Source organism: Labeo rohita, chromosome 7 (genome assembly GCF_022985175.1).
Source record: "Labeo rohita strain BAU-BD-2019 chromosome 7, IGBB_LRoh.1.0, whole genome shotgun sequence".
NCBI lineage: Eukaryota > Metazoa > Chordata > Actinopteri > Cypriniformes > Cyprinidae > Labeo > Labeo rohita.
In genome coordinates, this window is record NC_066875.1 from 23,715,531 (window position 1) to 23,737,673 (window position 22,143).

The 22,143-nt window shown below is 36.9% G+C and overlaps 1 protein-coding gene across 2 annotated transcripts in view; it reads left to right on the forward strand.

The window, feature by feature from the left end:
* Positions 1–22,143, forward strand: part of malrd1 (MAM and LDL receptor class A domain containing 1) — a 49,895-nt gene that overhangs the window by 5,828 nt on the left and 21,924 nt on the right. Inside the window, exons 2-18 of one of the 2 annotated variants that reach the window (XM_051113659.1) lie at positions 2,737–2,940; positions 3,511–3,645; positions 3,964–4,052; positions 5,605–5,778; positions 5,879–5,975; positions 9,551–9,688; positions 10,468–10,620; positions 11,014–11,119; positions 12,544–12,911; positions 13,021–13,454; positions 15,234–15,321; positions 15,469–15,648; positions 16,043–16,202; positions 16,338–16,494; positions 16,701–16,811; positions 18,927–19,140; positions 19,579–19,826. In XM_051113659.1, coding sequence (XP_050969616.1) covers positions 2,775–2,940; positions 3,511–3,645; positions 3,964–4,052; positions 5,605–5,778; positions 5,879–5,975; positions 9,551–9,688; positions 10,468–10,620; positions 11,014–11,119; positions 12,544–12,911; positions 13,021–13,454; positions 15,234–15,321; positions 15,469–15,648; positions 16,043–16,202; positions 16,338–16,494; positions 16,701–16,811; positions 18,927–19,140; positions 19,579–19,826 — 3,018 coding nt within the window. In that variant the 5' untranslated portion in view covers positions 2,737–2,774. Of the gene's footprint in view, positions 1–2,611; positions 2,941–3,510; positions 3,646–3,963; positions 4,053–5,604; positions 5,779–5,878; positions 5,976–9,550; positions 9,689–10,467; positions 10,621–11,013; positions 11,120–12,543; positions 12,912–13,020; positions 13,455–15,233; positions 15,322–15,468; positions 15,649–16,042; positions 16,203–16,337; positions 16,495–16,700; positions 16,812–18,926; positions 19,141–19,578; positions 19,827–22,143 lie in introns of those variants that run through there. The other variant, XM_051113657.1, reaches the window with a different exon arrangement.

The following is a 22,143-nucleotide window of genomic DNA, read 5'->3' on the forward strand; positions in this document are numbered from 1 at the left end:
GTTGATGGAGAGGGCGAGTGATGAAATGAGTGGGTGACCTAAGGAGCAGCCATGCCAGGCTAACAGTTTAGCTCTGACAGGTAAAATACAGACTATAAAATTGCATTTATTCAATTCAGAATGCTACAGGGGAAGAGAATGAAGTTCCCAGAAGTGGACAGTCAGTGACAGCTTTTGTGAGTCTGAAATGAACATGTTGTTGAGGAAAAGTTGCAGTGAGAGCTACAAAAGTGTCATTAGTGTCCAGAAGAGAGGACTTTCCACAGTCTTTTAGTGTTAGTAGACAGCATTAGTAGGTTATATTTGATATTATGTAATAAATTAACAAGCGGATGAATCTTATTATGACTGTTTGTTTGACCTTTCTAAGAAAAATGTGTTATTAACCACCCAGCCAGTGAGTGATAAAAAAAACCCCACCAAGTAAATAAAATAAGGTATCAAAATCTTGAAAAAAACAAGCAGTTGGCTTTTTCTGTGCTCTCAAACTCTGGGGGCGTGTCCGCTGTCGGCACTGAAACTTGCAGCATTGTTTGACTATGCTAACATGGCTACAATGACTCAGCAACATATGGGATAATTTTGGGGCTGGACAACCTAAACGAGTCATTAAAAAAAAAAAGAAAAAGATCATAGACAATCTTCCCAACCCATCACTAATTCGTAGCATCACGGACGCGCATCCCAGAGCCAGTGCTAAGTACACAAATTTTTATTTTCCAAAAAAAATGACAGATTGTTAAGCTGGATAAGACCCTTCTTCCTCTGCTGGGATCATTTAGAGCCTTTTGAAGCTGCATTTAAACTACATTTTGGAAGTTCAAAATTGGGGGAACCAATGAAATCCATTATATGGAGAAAAATTCTGAAATGCTTTATTCAAAAACCATAATTTCTTCACGACTGAAGACATGAACATCTTGGATGACAAGGGGGTGAGTAAATTATTTGTGAATTGTTGTTCTGGAAGTGGACTTAGTTCAGTCCAAAATGATAATTTCCTGATAATTTACTCACTCCTATGTCATCAAAGATGTCTTTCTGTCTTCAGTCGCAAAGTAATTAAGCTTTTGAGGAAAACATCCCAGGATTTTTCTCCATATAGTGGACTTCATTGGGGATCAACGGGTTCCAAGGTCCAAATTCCAGTTTCAGTGCAGCTTCAAAGGGCTCTACACCATCCCAACCGAGGAATAAGGGTCTTATCTAGCAAAATGATCTGTCATTTTCTTAAAAAATACAAATGTATATACTTTTTAACCACAAGTGCTTGTCTTGCACTAGCTTTACGATGCGCGTCTTCACACACTACGTAATCACGTTGGAAAAGTAGGGTAGAGTAGGGATGAAAAACTCCATCTCATTTTCTTCTCCAACTTCAAAATCATTGTTATAATTCCTTCTATGTCACGTGCGATTATGTAATGCGTTAGGTCGAGCTAGTGCAAGATGAGCATTTGTGATTAAAAAGTATATACATTTGTATTTTTCAAGAAAATGACAGATCATTTTGCTTTCGCTTACCAATCGATTCACTAGATAAGACCCTTATTCCTCAGCTGGGATTGTTTAGAACCCTTTAAAGCTGCAAGAAAGACATAAACATCTTGAATGACATGTTAAATAATCAGTAAATTGTCATTTTAATTTTTTAAGTGAACTACTCTTTTAATATTACTGAAATGCATGAGTGTATGTAAATGCTGGAAAGCTTATTTAAAGACAGATCAATGCTTAATACACTGTCTGTCTTCTGTTGTGTTGTCTGTCTTGGCGACTGACATAATAATTAGTGTCTATTAAGTGAGAGCACAGCCACTTAAATCTCCCTGGGCTGACAATCAATAAACCCAACTAATCACATAGACAGAAAGTGACATCCCTGGTGACACAAGGTTTGTTCTTCAATTGGACTATTAAGGATTTGTGTGTCTTAAGACTCCATTATCACTACCCGCAGTCTCTGGATCTTATCACTCGCAGGAGGATTATTAATATATTCACCTTCTATTTGACCAGCTATTATCCTACAATGGTCAATTTCAGCTAGGCAATGTCTTAATCCCTAATTATTTTTTTCTTATCCCTTTGTTCTTTTGTGCTTAAAGGTTATTCTGATATTATTACGGCCATCAGAGCTCCTCTTCTATAATACCCCATTAATGATTTTGAATTTTAGTCATTGATTCATGAAAAATGAAATTATAGCTGAATGAACATTTGTAAAGCCAGTGTGGGACAGAGGGTGGAACTAATGCTTGACTGATTACATTGCTATGTTGTTTTTTCATTCAGTGCTGTTTTTTCAAACTGAAAATGAAGGAAAATTAGATAGTGACAAAGCTCTATTAATACCTGTTTAAATTGTTTTATATGTCTTTACCTAAATGTGTTTGTTTAACTCAAGCTTGTAAACCTAAGTTCTTATTGCACAGAATATTGTCATAAAATAATTGTTTATTTTACTGTCACTTTATCTCTAGCCAATTGCATGCAGTTTGACACACACTTTGACATCAGGTACACACTCACACACACAGTGATACATAATGAAAGAAAGCAGGGCTGTTGTGTAACAGCCATAAAGTCATTTGCACTAGTGTTCTGTGAGACGCGCCTGTCCGTAGCACAAATTCGAAGTTATACAGTAAACTGGCAATCTTTGGAGCTTAAGGATTTATGTTTTGTGGATACTGAGGTGTGAGGGTGTCTGTCTGTGTTTGTGCTTACATGTAGATCTGAATGAGCTACTGAATTGTCTGTCGGAGAGCTCAATGAGGGCGTGCGTGTGGGCCTCACTTCTGCTGTGTGTCCTGGCGAATGTATCATCTACGCCATGTCTGCCTGAGGAGTTTACTTGCGCGAGAGGCGGCTGTGTATCTGAGGAGCATGTTTGTGATTTCAGGGAGAACTGTGAAGATGGCAGTGATGAGACTAACTGTAAGTATTAGTCTGTTCAAGTCTTATCTGCTCTTCAGCTCCTTTTTCTGCTCTTCTATTTGTGTATGTTTTCTGTGCTTATGCAGGCAGTTCTTTGACAGTAATGGCTCTTTTTTTCCCTCTCTGTTGACATCATGATTTTAAATGTTCCTAAAGGCCCTCATGTGTAAATAGTGAGATTTACGGTACACTCATAAAGGAGCACACTGGGAGGTTTTACAACAGTGCTTCTATAATATTGATTTAATCCGTCTGGGGCTTTTAAAAGGCAGAACGTTACAGAATTGAAGTTGATGTTTTAGGGTTGACCACTATTGCTGTTCTTTTAATGATGCTAAGAAAAGATTTTCCTTTAGCATTTTTATTTATTTTAATATTATGACGTCCATGTAAACACAGAACATTTATTCCGTATGTTATGCAATTAGGATTTTCTTTACTTTGCATCAGATTTTCAAGCGTCTATTAAATGTGTTATGATGTATGCTGTGCCGAGTTGCATTTTTTAATGGTGTCTCTGTAACAGTTTTAAATGATTAGCAGACTTATATAGCTTTCCTTTCATAATAGGTTCCCAGTTTGTAAGATGTGACTTTGAGGAAGGTTTCTGTGGTTTTCAACTTCAAAATGAACGTCATGTTTGGATAAGAGGATCAGGTTTGAGCCGTCCAAGTTCTGAGACAGACCACAGGGAAAATATTACTGGTAAGTAAAACAGGTTATCCTATATCCATATGGATACTACTTAACTCTATAAAGCCTACTGTTTCAAAATTGATGCATGAATTCCTAAGGCCTTTAACTGTCAATATAATGAATCTTTTCTGAAAAACCTGTTGTACACGATTTTCTACTTTCCTTCCACCCTATAGCTGATAGAACATACTAAATTCCATAGTTGCATATTTTTGGCATATCAGTAAAGCTCTATACTGTCACTATACAGTACTATACTGGATGTTAGTAAGTTTTAGTTTAATATTGTGTTTTCTAACCTGTCAGGACACTTTTCTCTTTTGTCAGGTAACTGCCTCTATATACACTCAAAAAATGGAGGAGTAGTCACTGCTGAAATATACAGTCCTCTCTTCCAGCCTTCACAGACATGCTGGGTACAGAAAAACATGACTAAACATCTTTTTGTGTTGTATTTCATTGTCTATCCTTAAATGAATTCTTAAATTCTGATGCCACATACATCAGTAGCCTGTTCGCTAAACCACCATCTGCTTTTTAGAGCAAGCTATCAGACACAAATTTTCATAATATATACTGTTGAGGTCAAAAGTTTACATCCCCCTTTTTAGAATCTGCAAAATAATAATTATTTTCCCAAAACAGAAGGGGTCATACAAAATAGCATGTTATTGTTTATTTAGTACTGACCTGAATAAGGTATTTCACATAAAAGATGTTTACATATAGTCCACAAGAGAAAATAATAGTTGAATTTATAAAAATGACCCCGTTCAGAAGTTTATATATGCTTGATTCTTAATACTGTGTTGTTACCTGAACGATCCACAGCTGTGTTTTTTTGTTTAGCGATTGTTGTTCATGAGTCCCTTGTTTGTCCTGAGCAGTTAAACTGCCTGCTGCTCTTCAGAAAAATCATTTAGGTCCCACAAATTCTTTGGTTTTCTAAAATTTTTGTATATATTGATATTATATGATTTTGAGATCCATCTTTTCACACTGAGGGCAACTGAGGGACTCATATGCAACTATTACAGAAGGTTCAACCACTCCCTGATGCTCCAGTAGTTGCTTTTATACATCTGTTCAGTAAACAAGAAATTAATATTGACTTATGTTTGAGACACAATATTGCCAGTTACTTTTCCTCTGCCAATGAAAATAATTCAGTATTTATGAACAAATCAGTTAAATTAATGATTCAGTGACTCTGGTTTAGTTCCTGAATTAATATGTTGAGTGAATGGCTCACTCATAAAGACACTTGTTGCCACTTATTTATGTAACAATGTAAAACCTGCAAAATAATTTGCTGACAAATCATCACCACTAATGCACATACTGACAGTCTGTCTTGAACTAACACAGATGAGTGATACAAATTATATAGCCTATTAAAACTCTATAAAAATGTTAGTAGTTCAATAAATGAACCAGTGCAATATGTTTGTTTTTTTGACAAGAGAGACATAGTGCAGAGTTTGCCACAAACCATAAGCAGCATCTCGTTAAGTGCTTAGCTCAAGCCCTCGATTATGCGTGTAGAGCACTTATCCACTGCCTCGGCTACACACTCCTATTGACAGCAGAGAGTTATGCATAGGCTGTCAGAGCCTTGACACAGTGGGTAGTGAAAGCATTCATTGTGATCTATGGTTTTAGATCCTCTGTTCTAGAATATGGTGTAATTCACTTTGGAGTGCTTCTCTGCTTAAACAAAATTAAGATGACATTGAACTTGACTAAGATGCAATAACATAACCTCACTTTACAACAAAACTGCTTTGAGTATGAGATACTTTCAGCATTAGTTTTGTCTCATTTTGTCAAATGCAGAATTTTTTTTAATGTTTCAGCTTTAAAGCTCAACATGTGTAATGAAGCGAACAATGCACCTCTTGAATCCTTTGTTCACATTCCTTTGAGGGATTTATATTTTCTCTCTTTGTTGTTCTTTCCTTTGAACAGCTAACTTTCTATCGGCATATTGGGAAGCTGTCAGGGGCTTTGCAGGTTCTGATCCAGTTCAAATCTTCGGGAGAGATGCAGGAGGTTTGGTTTCAGTCCACCTCCAATCCTGATCCACACACTCTTCCCTGGATACGAACAGTGGTGGTGTTCAACAGCAGAGAGGAGTTTAAGGTTGGTGTGCATGTAATGTATGAGGGGTTATGTGTGTTTGGGGGAACGGTTATGTAGTGTATAGTTCAATCAGTAACACAAAATCACTGTGAATCTGCAGGTTGTGATTAGAGGATTGATATTCAGCAGCAGTGACCAACATGAAATTGTAGCGATTGATGATGTGTCCTTCAGCAGAGGATGTGTGGCAGCAGTAGGTGGGTAAACATTAATATGTCTCTTCAAGGGTACTTTTTTTGCAAATCAGTCTGCACAGTCTGGACAGTTTCAGGGCGCCATGTGTATCCAACAAGGCTGCCTAAATCTAAAAAGGGATCGTTCACCCAAAAATTACATTTGTCATTGCAAATTTGTTTGACTGACTTTCTTCTGTGGGACATTAGTATCAGTCAGATGCGACGCTAGAACATTTTTACTGGGGCACGAGCCCCAGTGAAACACTGCTGTGTGACCCAGTAAAAAAATGACTGGGTGACATGTAGAATCATGTTTGATAATACTTTAGCAATCAAGTCATGTGTGTTTTCTGTTAGCTGTCTATAATCAGAACTAGCAATGCCATATTCACAAATTAATCACGCTTTTCATCTAATCGGTCAAATTGGTTTGCAAAAAGCACTGCATTCCAAACAGGATAATTGTGCCTCTGAAGGGCACTTGGGGCATATTGAAGGATCAGTTCAAACAGAAGTGCTCAGAACTGGTTACTTTAAAAGGCCCTCCAGAATGAGATTTTGAAGGGTACAACTAATGGACACTTTGATCCCATGATTGTTTGCGCAGGTTTAATTGCATGACAACAGCCCCTCTTTAGCAGCTTTGTTAGAAGTGAGTACGAAGAAACTGTTTTTTGGTCCCCTACATCCTTCATCCCTTCAAGGCTCTCACTCTGGAGGGTAAAGCCTTAGAAGGGACAAAGGCATAGGGGTGAGTCTTTCAGAATGAAAAACAGTGTTGGTCTGAAATTGTTTGGGATTTAGTTTAATTCATTCGGACTCACTCACATACTGAATTGTTTGCAGCAGATTCTCACACTACAATAATAACAGGATAATTTATAATGTATTATATTTTGTAGGAAAACAATGTGCAAATGTCATGATGTAGACAGCATCGTGAATTGAGAGGGGATCCCTGCTAATGGCATATACTTCTGACTAATGGTGAAAGAACTTTTGAGGTTGAAGTTTTTTGGATTTTAATATGAATATGTTAGCCTTAAGGTTATCTGTAAGCTAGTGTGCTCCAATACAATGACACAATTTGCATTTACAAGACTTTACAAGACTCAAAACTTACAGTCTCTAACTTCCACCAATATAGATAAAAAAATTTTGATGACACCATCCTGCACTTCAGATGAGATTGTGGCTGTCATACTCTGTCTACTGCGGCTTTTCCAAGCTCAACAGCTCTGGCTCAAGCTGTGATATAAACAAAAAGCTACTGGCTATTTAACAAAAAATGGGTGGGACTGCTTGATATTTCCTGCCATGTCTTCTTGATTCAGTTGAAACTACATCAACACATAGAATAAATCTGTGTTTCAAAAGCACTTAAAGGGGTCATTGGATGCCCATTTTCCACAAGTTGATATTATTCTTTAGGGTCTTGATGAAAAGTCTATAATATACTTTGGTTAAAAATTTTCAATGGTTGTGTAAAACAACACCCTTTTTACCTTGCCAAAATCAGCTCTATTCACAGCAACGTGTTTTGTTGCATGTTCCTTCAAACGCTAATGAGCTCTGCTCACCCTGCCCCTCTCTTCTGTGGGATGATGAGCTGTAATGTTTACTTTAGCCGCAAAACTTGCTAACTAGTACATTATTAGAAAAAGTCAATTTGCAGAGATTCATAAAAAAAACCCTTATACGCATTTCTTCTCTAGGTGAAGCTTCATCACAAATAATTTGCGCAAACTTAGACGCATTTAGGCAGATTGTGAATCGATTCATTATTACATCCAACAACAAAACACCTCAATCGCTTAGGAGACATTCTTGTCAACACCTAGTTGAAACAATAGTGGACTGTTCACAGCTCACTCAGGGAGGGTCTAAGGTAAGACGGCAGTGTCGTGGGAGCGGCCTTGGTCTGTGTGAAGTCACATAGCCAAAAAGCTGACAATGGCTTGATTTGAAAAAGGGGATAATAATTATATGGATTAAATAAAAAACCAAAAAAATAATAAAATATAGGGATTAAAATAATAAAATATAGTGATTTTTGTCATTATAGGGTGGTTGTGTACACAAACTGCCAACACACATTTTTGTTCAAATAACATATAAAAGTGATTTTTTGCATCCGATGACCCATTTAACTGGGCAAATAAACCAACTGTAGATGGCTGTTAACAAAAGTCAGAGATGCTGAAGGAGAGCTCAGAGGTGAAAATACTGTAGAGGGCAAATCAGCTCACTGTTCACATAATATACACAAAATATAGGAAGAAAATCCTAAATACTGAACTGGGGGTGAGGGGTTTATATGAATGTACTCTGAGAGTCACTTATTGTCTTCAGAAAAGTTTAGATGGTATTTTCTTTTCATCTTAAATCCGTATAATGAATTTTAATGTAGTATTTAAAAGCGAAGCGCTGCTTTGTTTACTGTGCTATTGCTGCTGTTCCATAAGCGCCACATGCTGTCAAAGAGTGAATTTGCGTTCCCATTCAGCTCGTGTGCTGTTTCTGTTTCTGTTTTGTGCAGTTGTGTTTTATATATTAGAACAAAGCTAAGGTCAGACCATTTTTATATTTTAAAATTATAGAATCTAATTTACACCGAAAACTGTTTGTTTGGATGGTGATTAAAATGCAGTGGTTAATGCATTCTGATTCAAAGACACAGTCAGGGAAAAAAAACATGATAAACCGTGAAACCACCAGAATCAAAAAAACCATGATACAGATTTTTGGTCCAGCCGCCCAGCACTAGCTTCGTTGAAGTTATCCAGTATGTATGAATATGCTCCTCCTTCAGATGTCTTTTTGGGTTATAATGTAGCTGTGTGTAAAGGCACAAAGATGAAGGTATGTGATGGCTTTGCTCACTGAGATGACATTTTTGAAGGGTGTGAGGTGCACAGAGCTCAGGAGATGCAAGAATATAAAGCTGTAAATAAGGTCTAATACATTTACAGTCTGTACTGGATGGACTGGGACACCAGAGGGACAACACTAACAGGCAGAAGGGAGCCTCAGCAACTTTCTAATTTACAGTTCAGCCCACGATAGAAAGAGGAAGAGACATCAGTTACATTTTTAATTTCGAGTATATATATGTGCCATGACAAAATCACGGTGTGGTTTTATTATCTTCTGAAGATTTTATAGCTCTACATTTTAACATGTAGCTGCTGACACAGCTTTGCACTAAGTCCATAACTTTTATTTTACACATTTGTCACAAAAAATGCTTAACTATAAGAAAAGATAATCATGCTTTATTTTCCAACATAAATACAGACCTGCACAGAACAGAACAAGGTTTATTGTATCTTTTCTATGACCAAGCATCTCAGAGGGGGGTTTATGTGTTTAGCTGTAAATGTGTGTTACGATATCGCATTATTGTGATTTATTTCAGTAGCACCCTGCACAGTCAGATTAATCAAAGTAATGTGCCCATGTTCAGATCTACATCACAACATTGTTAACAAAAGTGATAATGCAAGAAGGCACTCTCTTCACATTGTGAGTCCCATCTTGACCTTCTGCTTGCCTTTTCTATGAAATATATATTTTGGCTTTATTGGTTTCTCCAGAGACTGACATCAAAGTACCGCTTCCAACTCAGTGCCCTGCATCTCAGTTTCACTGTGGGGCAAATGTCTGTGTAGACAGGGTGAAAGTATGTGACTTCTCTTTAGAGTGCCCCAATGGAGAGGATGAGGCCAAATGTTGTGAGTATCCACCTTATTTTTTTTTTTAACGTAACCGTGTGTACAGCCATTTGTAAATTGAATGTGCAAGGCTTCCAGTATCATTTTCATTGATAAACATGCATTAAGTAGCATGGCTATATTTGTGGCAATAGCCTACAATACATTGTAAGGGTCAAAATTATAGGTTTTTCTTTTAATGCCAAACATTTAGTAGGATATTAAGTAAAGATCATGTTCCATGAAGATTTTTTGTAAATGTCCTACTGTAAATATATCAAAACTTAATTTTTGGTTAGTAATATGCATTGCTAAGAACTTCATTTGGGCAACTTTAAAGGCGATTTTCTGAATCCTAACAAACCACACATCAATGGAAAGCTTATTAACTCAATTAACTCAACACAATGTATAAATAAACCCTTATAACTGGTTTTGTGGTCCAGGGTCACAAATATTTAACCATTTACTGCATTTTTCTATTCTTCTAGTTATTTACTCAGATGCATTGGTTTCACTGGAACATAAGCCATGTCACTATTTAAGAAACACTTTTTGAGCAACTGGCAAAGTTTCTGCATATGCGTTTGTTAAAAAATATCACCTATAATTGAAAAGTCATAATTTACTCACCCTCACGTTGTTAGAAACCTACTGTATATGGCTTTCTTTCTTCCTTGGAACATAAGATATTCTAAAAGTTTGAACTGTTTTGTCTGTATTTTGAAGGGTGGTTTTAACCTTCCATTTATTGCTTCATTATGTTCCTTCATATTTCATAATGTTAATTTGACTTTCAGCGGCACAGTGTGATTTCGAGTCTGACTCATGTGGCTGGCATGAGCTTATTCAGGGTGATGGATTTGAATGGGTGCGAGACTCAACTGATGGAATCGCCATGGAGTATAAAGACCAAACACCACCCCAGGACCACTCTACTAATACAAGTGCAGGTGAAGGCATGAAATGATTTTGTCTCACATTTAATTTACTCTCACTCCCAAAGAATGCAGAAACTGTAATTAACCACATCCAATAAACCACATCCACTTATTCCATGCGCACATTTCCTAAAATTTCAGTTTCTCCATGAACAAATCATCTGGGAATGTAAATTGTGTGAGAATTAGGCACATTCTCACACAATTTTAGTGCTCTGCCAAAGAAAAATAGTGTGGCGGTTCATATTGTGCTCTCATAGATAATTGTGTTTGGCCTCTGGGTGTTGTTCAAATCACAGTCAAATTAAATGGGAATTAGTGTAGTGGTTGGAAATGCAATTTCCATTTTTAGGTTTCTGTTAATGCTTTTTAATGTTTTACTATCTTTTTTTCTCCCCCTTCAAGGCCACTTCATGTTTATTTTCAAGAGGAGCAGCAGGCTTTCCCAGCAGGCTTTGCTGCGCAGTCCTACATTCCAGCAAACAAGTTCAGATTGCGTCATGACTTTTTGGTAAGGCCTAGACCTAATCTCTTTCTAAGCTATTGAAATACATATATTAAAAACGAATTCAAGTATATTTAAAAAATACAGCTGCAAGCAGCAATTATGGGACCAAGCACAATCAGAGGCAAAATAAGGAGCTAAGCATGGCATGGAGCAGCAGACCAACTGCAACAATGAGTAATTACAGTCATTTTAGGATAATTTTAGTCAAAATGGCTGAAAAAAATCATAAATACAATCTCTAGTAATATGATTTAATAGGATATCACTTTTGACTAATAGGTGGCGCAGTTATCAAATCGATGTAGTGTGGTCAGTGTAAGGAGACAATTGCACATACAAGTTCAGTGTCAATATGTCAAAGCTTTGGAGACATACAGCCTCAGACATAGTCATGCCTCAAATTTGTTGCGTCGCTATACAAAAACGTCTATCGACATGAAATCCATAACATTTTGTCAGCACAGTCTGAAGATGATCTGATTAAATTTTGGTGAAAATTGGACCAACAGTCGAGGAGGAGTTCAAAAAAGTAGGTTTTCAACATAAATCAAAATGGAAGTACGGCAGACTATGGAATAATATGTATCTATGTTGTCGGCATGACCCAAGGAATATTTTGAGACCAGTTTTATTACAATAGGCTAATGCTATAAAAGTTATTATCAACCATTTTGGAAATCTCATTAATGATGGTTAATGAATGGTTTATCACTCTCGACCAATAGGTGGCGCTGTTACCAAATTAATGTGGTGTGTTTAGTGAAAAATTGGTGTCAATATGTCAAAGCTTTGCAGAGATACAGCCTCAGATGCAGTTTGGCATCTTTCCAGTAAATTCGTTGATGCGCTAAATGAAAACTGTTTTGTTTTATGTATCGACACAAAGTCTATAACTTTTGCACAGCATGGTCTGAATTTGGTGAAAATCGGACTAACGGTCTAGGAGGAGTTTGAAAAAGTAGGTTTTCAACATAAATCAAAATGGCGGACAGGAAGTTATTTTGAGACCAGTTTCAAAATCATTTAAACAAATGTTATTAGAATTTTTCAAAATTTCATTATAGCTTTTGACCACAAGGTGACTTTTTGAGCACTGTCAGGGGATGATGACGAAGACACATTCTGCCGATAGCCTCAGGTCATGCTTGTTATAACACTCACCAAGTTTGGTCTCAATACGCCAAATGGAGATATAGCCTCATATCCTTTTTTTGTGCTTTTCGTAGAATTTGTTCGCGCATTTTGACTAATCAACTTGAATTCAAGTTTTTAAAATTCAATTCGTTTTGGAAGACTGTTTTGAGTTCTGAAACTTGCACAATGTTTTTATAGTACAGTGACCTCTTATATGTCAAAAGATCGAGGCAACCCTTGATCGAGGGAACTCATGACCCCTTTAATATTTACATTGATTGTTTTGTTTACAGGCACTATAATTTTGGCCATTCTGTTGGTGCTGCTGAAATGCACCTGGTGATAGAGGGCTCAGACAGCATCACTGTACTTTGGCAAACACTTTACAACCAAGGTAACCAGTGGCACCCTGAAACCATACAGATTGGCAGGCAGACCAGGCCTTTCTACATCTCAGTTGCAAAAATGAGCCTGGCTGTGTATGAAGGAGTCTCCGCCCTAGATGATATTATGTTCCATAACTGCTCAATGCCTGAGGCTGTGGAAATGTGCCCAACTCCTGATCATCTTCACTGTAGCCGGAGCAAAGCATGTGTAGACTATTACCAGATCTGTGACCTGATCGATGATTGTGGAGACGGAACAGATGAGGAAAACTGCTGTCAGTACTGGTTGAGTTTCAAATGGTCATTGAACCAGTTTATATTGTTTGATGCTTACACTCTCTTTTTTGTCAATCGGTTTACAGCGATCTTTTCTTCTCCTTTCAGCGCCGGAGCTCATGTGTGATTTTGAGAATGGCCTGTGCAGCTGGACTCAGGAACATGAGGAGGACATGTTTGATTGGACCCGCATTCAAGGACCCACTCCCACTTTCAACACCGGCCCATGGAAGGACCACACACGAGCCAATGTGGACGGCCACTATCTCTATATCGAATCTTCAGAGCCACAAAAGTTCAAAGACACCGCTGTTCTTGTCAGTCGGCCTTTTCTCCAAACGCCTCGCCGAGGTCCTGAATCCAAACCGCCCTGTGTTTTCAGATTCCACTATCACATGTTTGGCCAGCATGTGTTTCATTTGGCTGTGTACATACGCACACGTAACAGTGGACGGGGCAACTTGTTGTGGGCTCGCTATGGTGACCAAGGCAACTTTTGGCACAGGAAGACACTGGTGATCAACAGCGCCCACCACTTTCAGGTGAGTTATTGATCAGAATTATAAGTACTGAAATGTATGGCTGTAATGAAGCCCTTGTGTGCTGAATCCTTTGATTAACTGTCTGCTCCAGCTTTAAATTTGCCACAAAGAGTGACATCAGTTCTCATACATGTGACTCTGTTGATTCACCTGCTCTTAATGTGTCCATTCTAAAGGTCTAGTGTTTTTAACCAAAGCATATACGCCGATCAGGCAAAACATTATGACCACCTTCCCAATATTGTGTTGGCCCACCATTTGCTGCCAAAACAGCCCTGACCCGTTGAGACATGGACTCCACTAAACCCCTGAAGGTGTGCTGTGGTATCTGGCACCAAGATGTTAGCAGCAGATCCTTTAAGTCCTTTAAGTTGCAAGGTGGGGCCTCCATGGATCAGACTTGTTTGTTCCGCACATCCCACAGATGCTCGATTGGATTGTGATCTGGGGAATTTGGAGGCCTAGTCAACACCTCAAATTCGTCGTTGTGCTCCTCAAATCATTCCTGAACCATTTTTCCTTTGTGGCAGGGCACATTATCCTGCTGAAAGAGTCCACACCCACCAGGGTATACTGTTTCCATGAAAGGGTGTACATGGTCTGCAACAATGGTGTGAATGTGTCAAAGTAACATCCGTATAGATGGCAGGACCCAAGTTTTCCCAGCAGTGTTAATTTTGTTGACAAATCATTTTCGTCAAAATTTCCGTCAATGATGGAAACGAGACAATAACGAAACAAAAACTCGTTTTGAATGACAAAAACTGTGACAAAAATCTATTGACATTTTTGTCAACAAATAAAAACGAGACTGAAATGTTAGGGAGGGACTTTTGGGGAAAGATTTGTTCGGAACGAATCTGCTGGGTGGTTAGGAGGTGAGATGCGTACATTTGAACTGTAACATAGATCTATCCGGCCGGACATTAGCTTGCATACATTTAATGCACGTCTCAAAAAACTTTTAAAAATGTCAGTATCTGAAGTAAGAGAAGAGCAGACATATGGATAAATTTGACGACGCAAGAGAGAACTCAATTTGGTCTGGGTTTCTGAGTGCACACACCAAAGCAGCAGCTCTCTCACAGCACACAAGTGCTCTTTCGTGTCTCATGAACGGAGAAATTCACACAAAATGATGTTGAATTGTCTGTGATTTACAAGTATTCACGTAAGTACACTCGGCTACATCTTAGGTGAGCGTAAACAGTTGTGAGAATACCGGACATGCATCAGTACTTCACATCCGTGCGTTTGGTTTTAAAGCGAGAGCAGCTATATAATGTAGTTGCTATTGTCTGTGGCACTGATGTTAATCAAGCGACAAAAAAAAGACAGATGACCCTGTCGCTGGTTCACCACTGTTCCTTCCTTGGACCACGTTTGATAGATACTGACCACTGCAGACCGGGAAGACCCCACAAGAGCTGCAGTTTTGGACATGCTCTGACCCAGTCGTCTAGCCATCACAATTTGGCCATTGTCAAACTCGCACAAATCATCACGCTCGCCCATTTTTCCTGCTTCTAACAAATCAACTTTGAGGACGAAATGTTCACTTGCTGCCTAATATATCCCACCCACTAACACGTGCCGTGATGAAATGATAATCAGTTACTCACGTCACCTGTCAGTGGTCATAATGTTATGCCTGTATGTGTTATGTCCATTGTAGTCCACTTATTTTTAGAATGTTGTTAGCATATTGTTTGCCATCTGAAAAATATGCAAGCTGCAAAATAAAGATAGACTCTTCTTTCTTTCTTCTTGCTGCTATAGATTTTAGTGGAGGGGACTGTTGGAGATGACTTCAGAGGAGATATTGCCATAGACGATCTGTCTTTCCTTGGCTGTCAGCCATATGATGGTGAAGTAAAAGTTGCATGCAAAAAATACTCCTTAAAATTACATTCTTATTAGGACTGGTAGTGTCAATATGGATCCAGTTGCTCATTTCAGCTTCTTAATTCTTGGTTTTAATGTAGTTTTATGTATACATCTTTGTATACTGTAGGTGAATTGCCCTCAAAGGAGCCCAGCACCCTTGCCCCCATCCCCACCTTTTCAACAGCACCTCCTCATAGTTGCCCTCCTGACCAGTTCGTGTGCTTAACTACAAGAGAATGTGTGAGCCTTAATCAAGTGTGTAACTTCACCCCAGACTGCTCCGATAGCTCTGATGAAGAGCACTGTGGTAGGCATCTTATTTATCTGTCTACCAACTGTTCAGAAGGTTTTTTCTTAACAATTCAGCGCAAGGATAGCTTAAACTGATCTGATTTTATTCATCAGAGAATATGGATTGATTATGTTTTTTGAGTTTTTTTGAGCAAATCTGTATATTACAATGTTTTCTGAATGATTAAGTGACACTGAAGACGGAGTAATAATGCAGAAATGTCAGATGTGCCATTACAGGATTAAATAACATTTTAAAATATATTCAAATGGAAAGTTATTTTAAATTGTAATTTACAATATTTGTACTATATTTAATATTTAACACAAACCCCAAACTATCTATCTATCCATCCATCCATCCATCCATCCATATGTTTTTCTGATATTTCTGTTTTCTCTTTTCTCAGTGAAGGAGTATTGTGATTTTGAAGGTGATGCTCTTTGTGGGTGGTATTTAAGTGTCCCAGCTGCTCCTGTTCCTCCTCATGCCTTTCGCTGGCAGACAGGACAAGGGGAGAGTGTTCACCAAGGAGAAGAGAACCACAGACCTGCTAACGACCACACACTGTGAGCAATAAACAGCATCATTTGCTGAAATGTCCTTGTGCTTTCGTTTATAAATGCATGGTCAGGTTTGCATAAATTTTGATGTGTTGTCTGCTTAACTGTGTTGACTCATCTTTACATGTGTACCTTCTGCAGCGGTTCTTCAGAGGGCTGGTATATATTTGCGGACAGCTCCAATGGAGGATATGGTCATAGCACTGATCTCTTGACTGCTCCCATTAAAATAACAGGACCCCAGTGCACGCTTGTGTTCTGGTATCACATGAGTGGCTTTACTGTTGGAACGCTGCAGGTGCAGTTATCTAGAAATGATGAATTTAATTGTTATTCATTTGCTGCTCTGGTAACCCATGCATAGTAAACATCAAAACATATTATTAATGTGACAGAGTAAATTTCATGCTTCATTTTGTCTTTCATTGTGTTCATTGTGTTATGAAGGATTTTCCAGAGAACAATTAGCAGTTTGTCAAAACAATCTCAAAATCGTATGTGCAGGTCTTCATTAAATCACGTACTGTCTCACATGAAGTTTGGTCTCAAACTGGTAACCAAGGCAACAGCTGGATGCGGGCTGAAGTCTTCATAGGAATCCGTCATAACATCCAGGTCAGTGTTTCTGTTATGTGAGGACTAATAAATACTTTTTCCAATAGTAAATCAATGAAAATACTTTTGAAAATACATGTTTCAAAAAGAAGCTTTTGAATCTTCAAATTTTTTTTATATGAATGATTTGTCTGAAAGAAAAATATGCTTTTTACATTTAGAATGTTGCCAAAAACTTTCAAATAAATTCTGTTCTTTTTATAGAATAGAAAACATATCTATTCTATTCTTGGAATAAAGCTAAAAAAAGTAAACTAGGTATAACTAGGTAAACTAATTTTATAAGATTTGTTTCAAAAATATGAAATATGAAAATTAAGCTTACAAAATTGTCATGGTTTTCACAATATTATTATTGTAACTGTAATTTTGATCAAATAAATGCAACCTTGGTTAGCATAAGAGACTTTTTAAAAAAAAAAAATAAAAAAAATCTGTCAACCAGGTCAACAAATTTTATATTTTTTAAATAAAAAAAAATCTGTCATCCAGGTAAACAAATTTTACATTGTTTTAAATAAATGCAGCCTTGGTGAGCATAAGAGATTTCTTTACAAAAAAAAAACAAAAACAAATTAGAATCTGTCAACCAGTTAAACAAAATTTATAAGATTTGCTTAAAAAAAATGAAATTGAAAATAAAGCTAAAAAATGTTTTCATGTTTTGCACAATATTATTGTTTTTACTGTAATTTTGATCAAATAAATGCAACCTTGGTAAGCATAAGAGAAATATCTGTCAACCAGGTAAACAAATTTGATAAGATTTGCTTAAAAAATGAAATATTAAAATAAAGCTAAAAAAATGTTTTGCACAATAAATAAACAGAGCCCTGGTAAGCATAAGATACTTATTTAAAAAAAAAAAAAAACAAGAAGAACAACCCCAAATTATAATCTTTCAACCAGGTAAACATTTTTTTTTTACATTTGTTTAAAAAAAAAATGAAATATTAAAATAAAGCTAAAAGTGTCATGGTTTGCATAATATTATTTTTACTGTAATTTTGATCAAATAAATGCAGCCTTTACAAAAATATATATATATAATCTGTCAACCAGGTCAACCAACAAATTTTATAAGATTTGCTTAAAAAATATGAAATATCAAAATAAAGTAAAGAAAAAAAAAGTGTCATGGTTTGGACAATATTATTGTTTTTACTGTAATTTTGATCAAATAAACAGCCTTGGTAAGCATAAGAGACTTCTTCAAAAAAATATATATAATCTGTCAACCAGGTAAACAAATTGTATAAGATTTGTTTAAAAAAATATGAAACGAAAATAAAGCTAAAAAAAGTATCATGGTTTGCACAATATTACTGTTTTTACTGTAATTTTGATTTAAAAAATGCAGCCTAAACAAGTTATAATCTGTCAACCAGGTCAACCAACAAATTTTAGAAGATTTGCTTAAAAAATATGAAATATGAAAATAAGGCTTAAAAAAGTGTCATGGTTTTCACAATATTATTGTTTTCCACTGTAATTTTGAATAAATACATGCAGCATTGGTGAACATAAGAGACTTATTTAAAAAAGAAACAACAACCCCAAATTATAATCTGTCAACCAGGTAAACAAGTATTATAAGATTTATTTTTAAAAAATATGAAATTTATTTACATTCCATAAAGGTGATCGGAGAACGGTGTGTGTTTAGTATTCCTGAAATGCACAGCAAAATGTTAAGTGTCAAGCTGATGTTTGGACTGTTGCAGCTTGATCAGAAATATCATGACCTTTTCTCCATCTGGCCCTTGCATCATTAATATTTATCAACACTTCTTATATATAAACACCCTTACAAATGTAGTTCTTCGTTGTGCTAGATACTTTATGATGCTCATTAGTGCTAACTGCCCTTTTGCTGTGTACTATCAGGGGCCTTAGTGCTCTTTAACTTATGCACTACCTCTCAAGCACTTCCAATTCAAGTCTCTATGTATATTTTATTTTCCATTAGTGTTTTGCACATATGCTTGTTTGTTCCTTTTTATTTTAACACGACAGCTTTTCACATTAGTCATAGAGTAAATGTCTGCTTTGATTTGTGCATTTAACTATGCATTGTAAAAGCATGCATATTTTGGTTTATGAATGTATGAATAGGTGGGTTTTCGAGCTAAACGAGGCATCAGCTACATGGGTGATGTTGTTGTTGATGACGTGGTATTTGTGGACTGTGCCCCTCCAATAACGTCTGATCTTCCTTGTGGTATCAACGAGTTCATCTGTGCCAACGGTCACTGTATCTCTGAGGACAACTTGTGTGACTTTATTGATCACTGTGGAGATGGCTCTGATGAGAATCATTACATATGCAGTGAGAAACAAATCTATCATCCTCTTCCGTGTCACTTTTAACACACGTTTTTCAACTGTATTTCATTGGTCAGTCCAGAATTTGTGTATGGAATAACTTTACACCTCACATACTGTATTCAATGTATACAACCGTATATGTTTTGCATTTGAAGTCATGTTTTAAAGGTATTGTTAACTCAAAAATTAAAAATACTGTCGTGATTTACTCACCCTCATGTCTTTCAAAACCTGTATGATGTTTTTTAAGTTACACAAAAGATGATTTTAAGTCAGTGGGCTCCAGTGTCGTTCAAACTACAGTGTTCTTCGAAATATCTTTTCTGCAGGAAAAACATACAGTCATACAGGTTTGAAACAACATGAGGGTGAGTGAGTGATGACAGAATTTTCATATTTCATGATCCGTTTAACAATATTCATGTTTTTTTTTTCAAAGAGGGATTCAGTGGTCGCTGCAATTTTGAATTTGACATTTGCTCCTGGAGACAGAGCCAAGATGATGACTTTGATTGGTTGATAAAACAAGGAAATATGGACACACATGGGATTGGGCCATCCACTGATCACACCCTCCGTAACCCATCGGGCCACTACTTGTATCTAGAAGGTTCCTTCCCACAGGCAACTGGACATATTGCCCGAATTGTAGGACCTCATTTCCGCCACTGCAGCAGAGAATGCAAAGTAAGTCCTGAAGTCCAGAATGAGTCTGTACTTGTGTATTATATTCAGGAATGAAAACAGTCAACAAAATGCAAAAAAAAGTATGCAGGAATGCAAATTGTGACATTTCCATAGATTTGACCAGTGGTACATGCTTTTTGTTTTTCTTTGGCTTATTCATCTGTTCCTGCTTTCTTTTGTCATGGAAAACTGTTATTTTTTAATAAGATCAGCATCTTTGACATCTGTGGTGCAGATATCACCAACAATTTTTGGAAACTATTTGCAGTTTACAGTTGGTAGTTTTCCATTTTCAAAAAGGATATTTATGGATGTATTAATTAAACCGACTGACTATATTCAGCCCTATTAATTGGCTTAGAAAGAAGTTTAATTTACTGAAAGTAGTATAATTTTTTTGTTTCTGTGGATTGTTAGTAAATAGTTCTTGTAGAGTTGTCACACTGTGTTTTTATAGTACAACTCTTTTTTTTCTGAAAAGATAATGTCAAATTTATTATTGGGTTAACGTGTTGGCGCACAAATTTAAAATCTGAGCCTATTACCTGGTTGGGTATTTCATAGTTTCATTATAATTCCACTTTTAAATGTATTGTTTTTTTCTCAACTAAGACGTATAGCCTACACAACAGTGGAAACAGAAGGAAACAGAAGCATTTCTGTAACTTCCCTGCTGTGAATTTCAAAAATCCTCCAGCACTGCATTTAACCTCTCAAAATGTGACAGTGTAACTGCCGATTATCTACCGGTCCAAAAAAAAAGGCAAGGCAAGGTTTTATTCTACCTCCCTACAGCAAGGTGGCTTCATGGCCTTGGACAATACAGAGAAATTCTTTGAATAATACTTTTAAGAAAGGTTTTCTAGATTGGTGGAGGATATTTAATTCCTCTGCATTACTAGATCCATAGCTTTTGCTGAATATAATGGGAGGAAGTGAATGTCACGATTTGTCTCTGTTACTGTGGAGCACATAACTTAGTCATTGAGCCAGCAGGCAGCACTCAATCATCCTGCCAAACACACACACACACACACACACACACACAAAATGTCTGTGTGTGAAAGAGGAGCATCTTTCAAAGCTTTCATCAGCTTGTGTGTGAAGGCAGTCATGTTTTTGGTTCTCCTCTAACTTGACAGACTGTGTTCATCCTTTTTAGAGGTGTGTATGTGTGTGTGTGTGTGTGAGATAATTAGCCCATGGAGGCCTGTTTTCCCATTGTCATCCCATTCAGCTTGCAGGTTGCACTCAAGGAGGAGTTTTTGTGTGCACTTGTCAGCCTTGGTTAGATGTTTTAAAATTGTAAAATACAATTAGAAACCTAGGCGTTTGTTGTTGTTGTTTTTATATTTTGTGTTATATGCTTAGAGAAAGCAGCAAACTTGTGTGTGACAGAATCAGATCCTAAAAGGTCAGACTCTTCTACTAACTCACCAGTCAGTCAGACACTGACAGGAATCATTTACACATACATACAGAAATAGAGAAAGAATATCAGCTACCATAACAAGCAAAGTCAATCAATAAAAGAGAAACCTTTAAAGGCTCTCTACCAGAGAAGCACTGTTGTGGAATCTAGTCTGGAATTTAGCTAGAATTAGCCTATTCATATTTTTTGGAGTGGAATATAGTATTACATTGACAAATGATCTAAATGATTGAAACCAGTAGAAACGCATAAATGTCTGACTGAGAAAGTCATTAAATCATTCGCTTAACCAATTTGTTCCAAAAATCTGAATCAGATGTTTCTGAGCCAGTTAAATCATTCACTCAAAATATTTGCTCAAAACACTGATTAAAGGGATAGTTCAGGCAAAAATGAAAATTATCCCATGATTTACTCACTCTCAAGCCATTCTAGGCGTATATAACTTTCTTCTTTCAGACAAATACAATCGGAGATACATTAAAAACGTCCTGGCTCTTGAATGGAACTGAATTGGTGATGAGATTTTGAAGTCCACTAAAGTGCATCCATCTTATCATAAAAAGTGCTCCACACAGCTTCTAAAGCGAATCAGTGCATTTGTGTAAGAAAAATATCCATATTTAAAACTCTCACTGGAGCTTACGCTACACCCACATCCTGTGTCATCCGCTAGAACGCCACACTCTTGTGAACTTACGTCGGACAGTTAGCAGAAGCTAGAGATTACTATTTATGATTTAATGGATTTTCTTTTACACAAACACATCGATTCACTTCAGAAGGCCTTTATTAACTCCCTGGAGCAATGTGGAGCACTTTTTATAATGGATGGATGCACTTCATTGGACTTCAAAATCTCAACACCCATTCACTGCCATTATG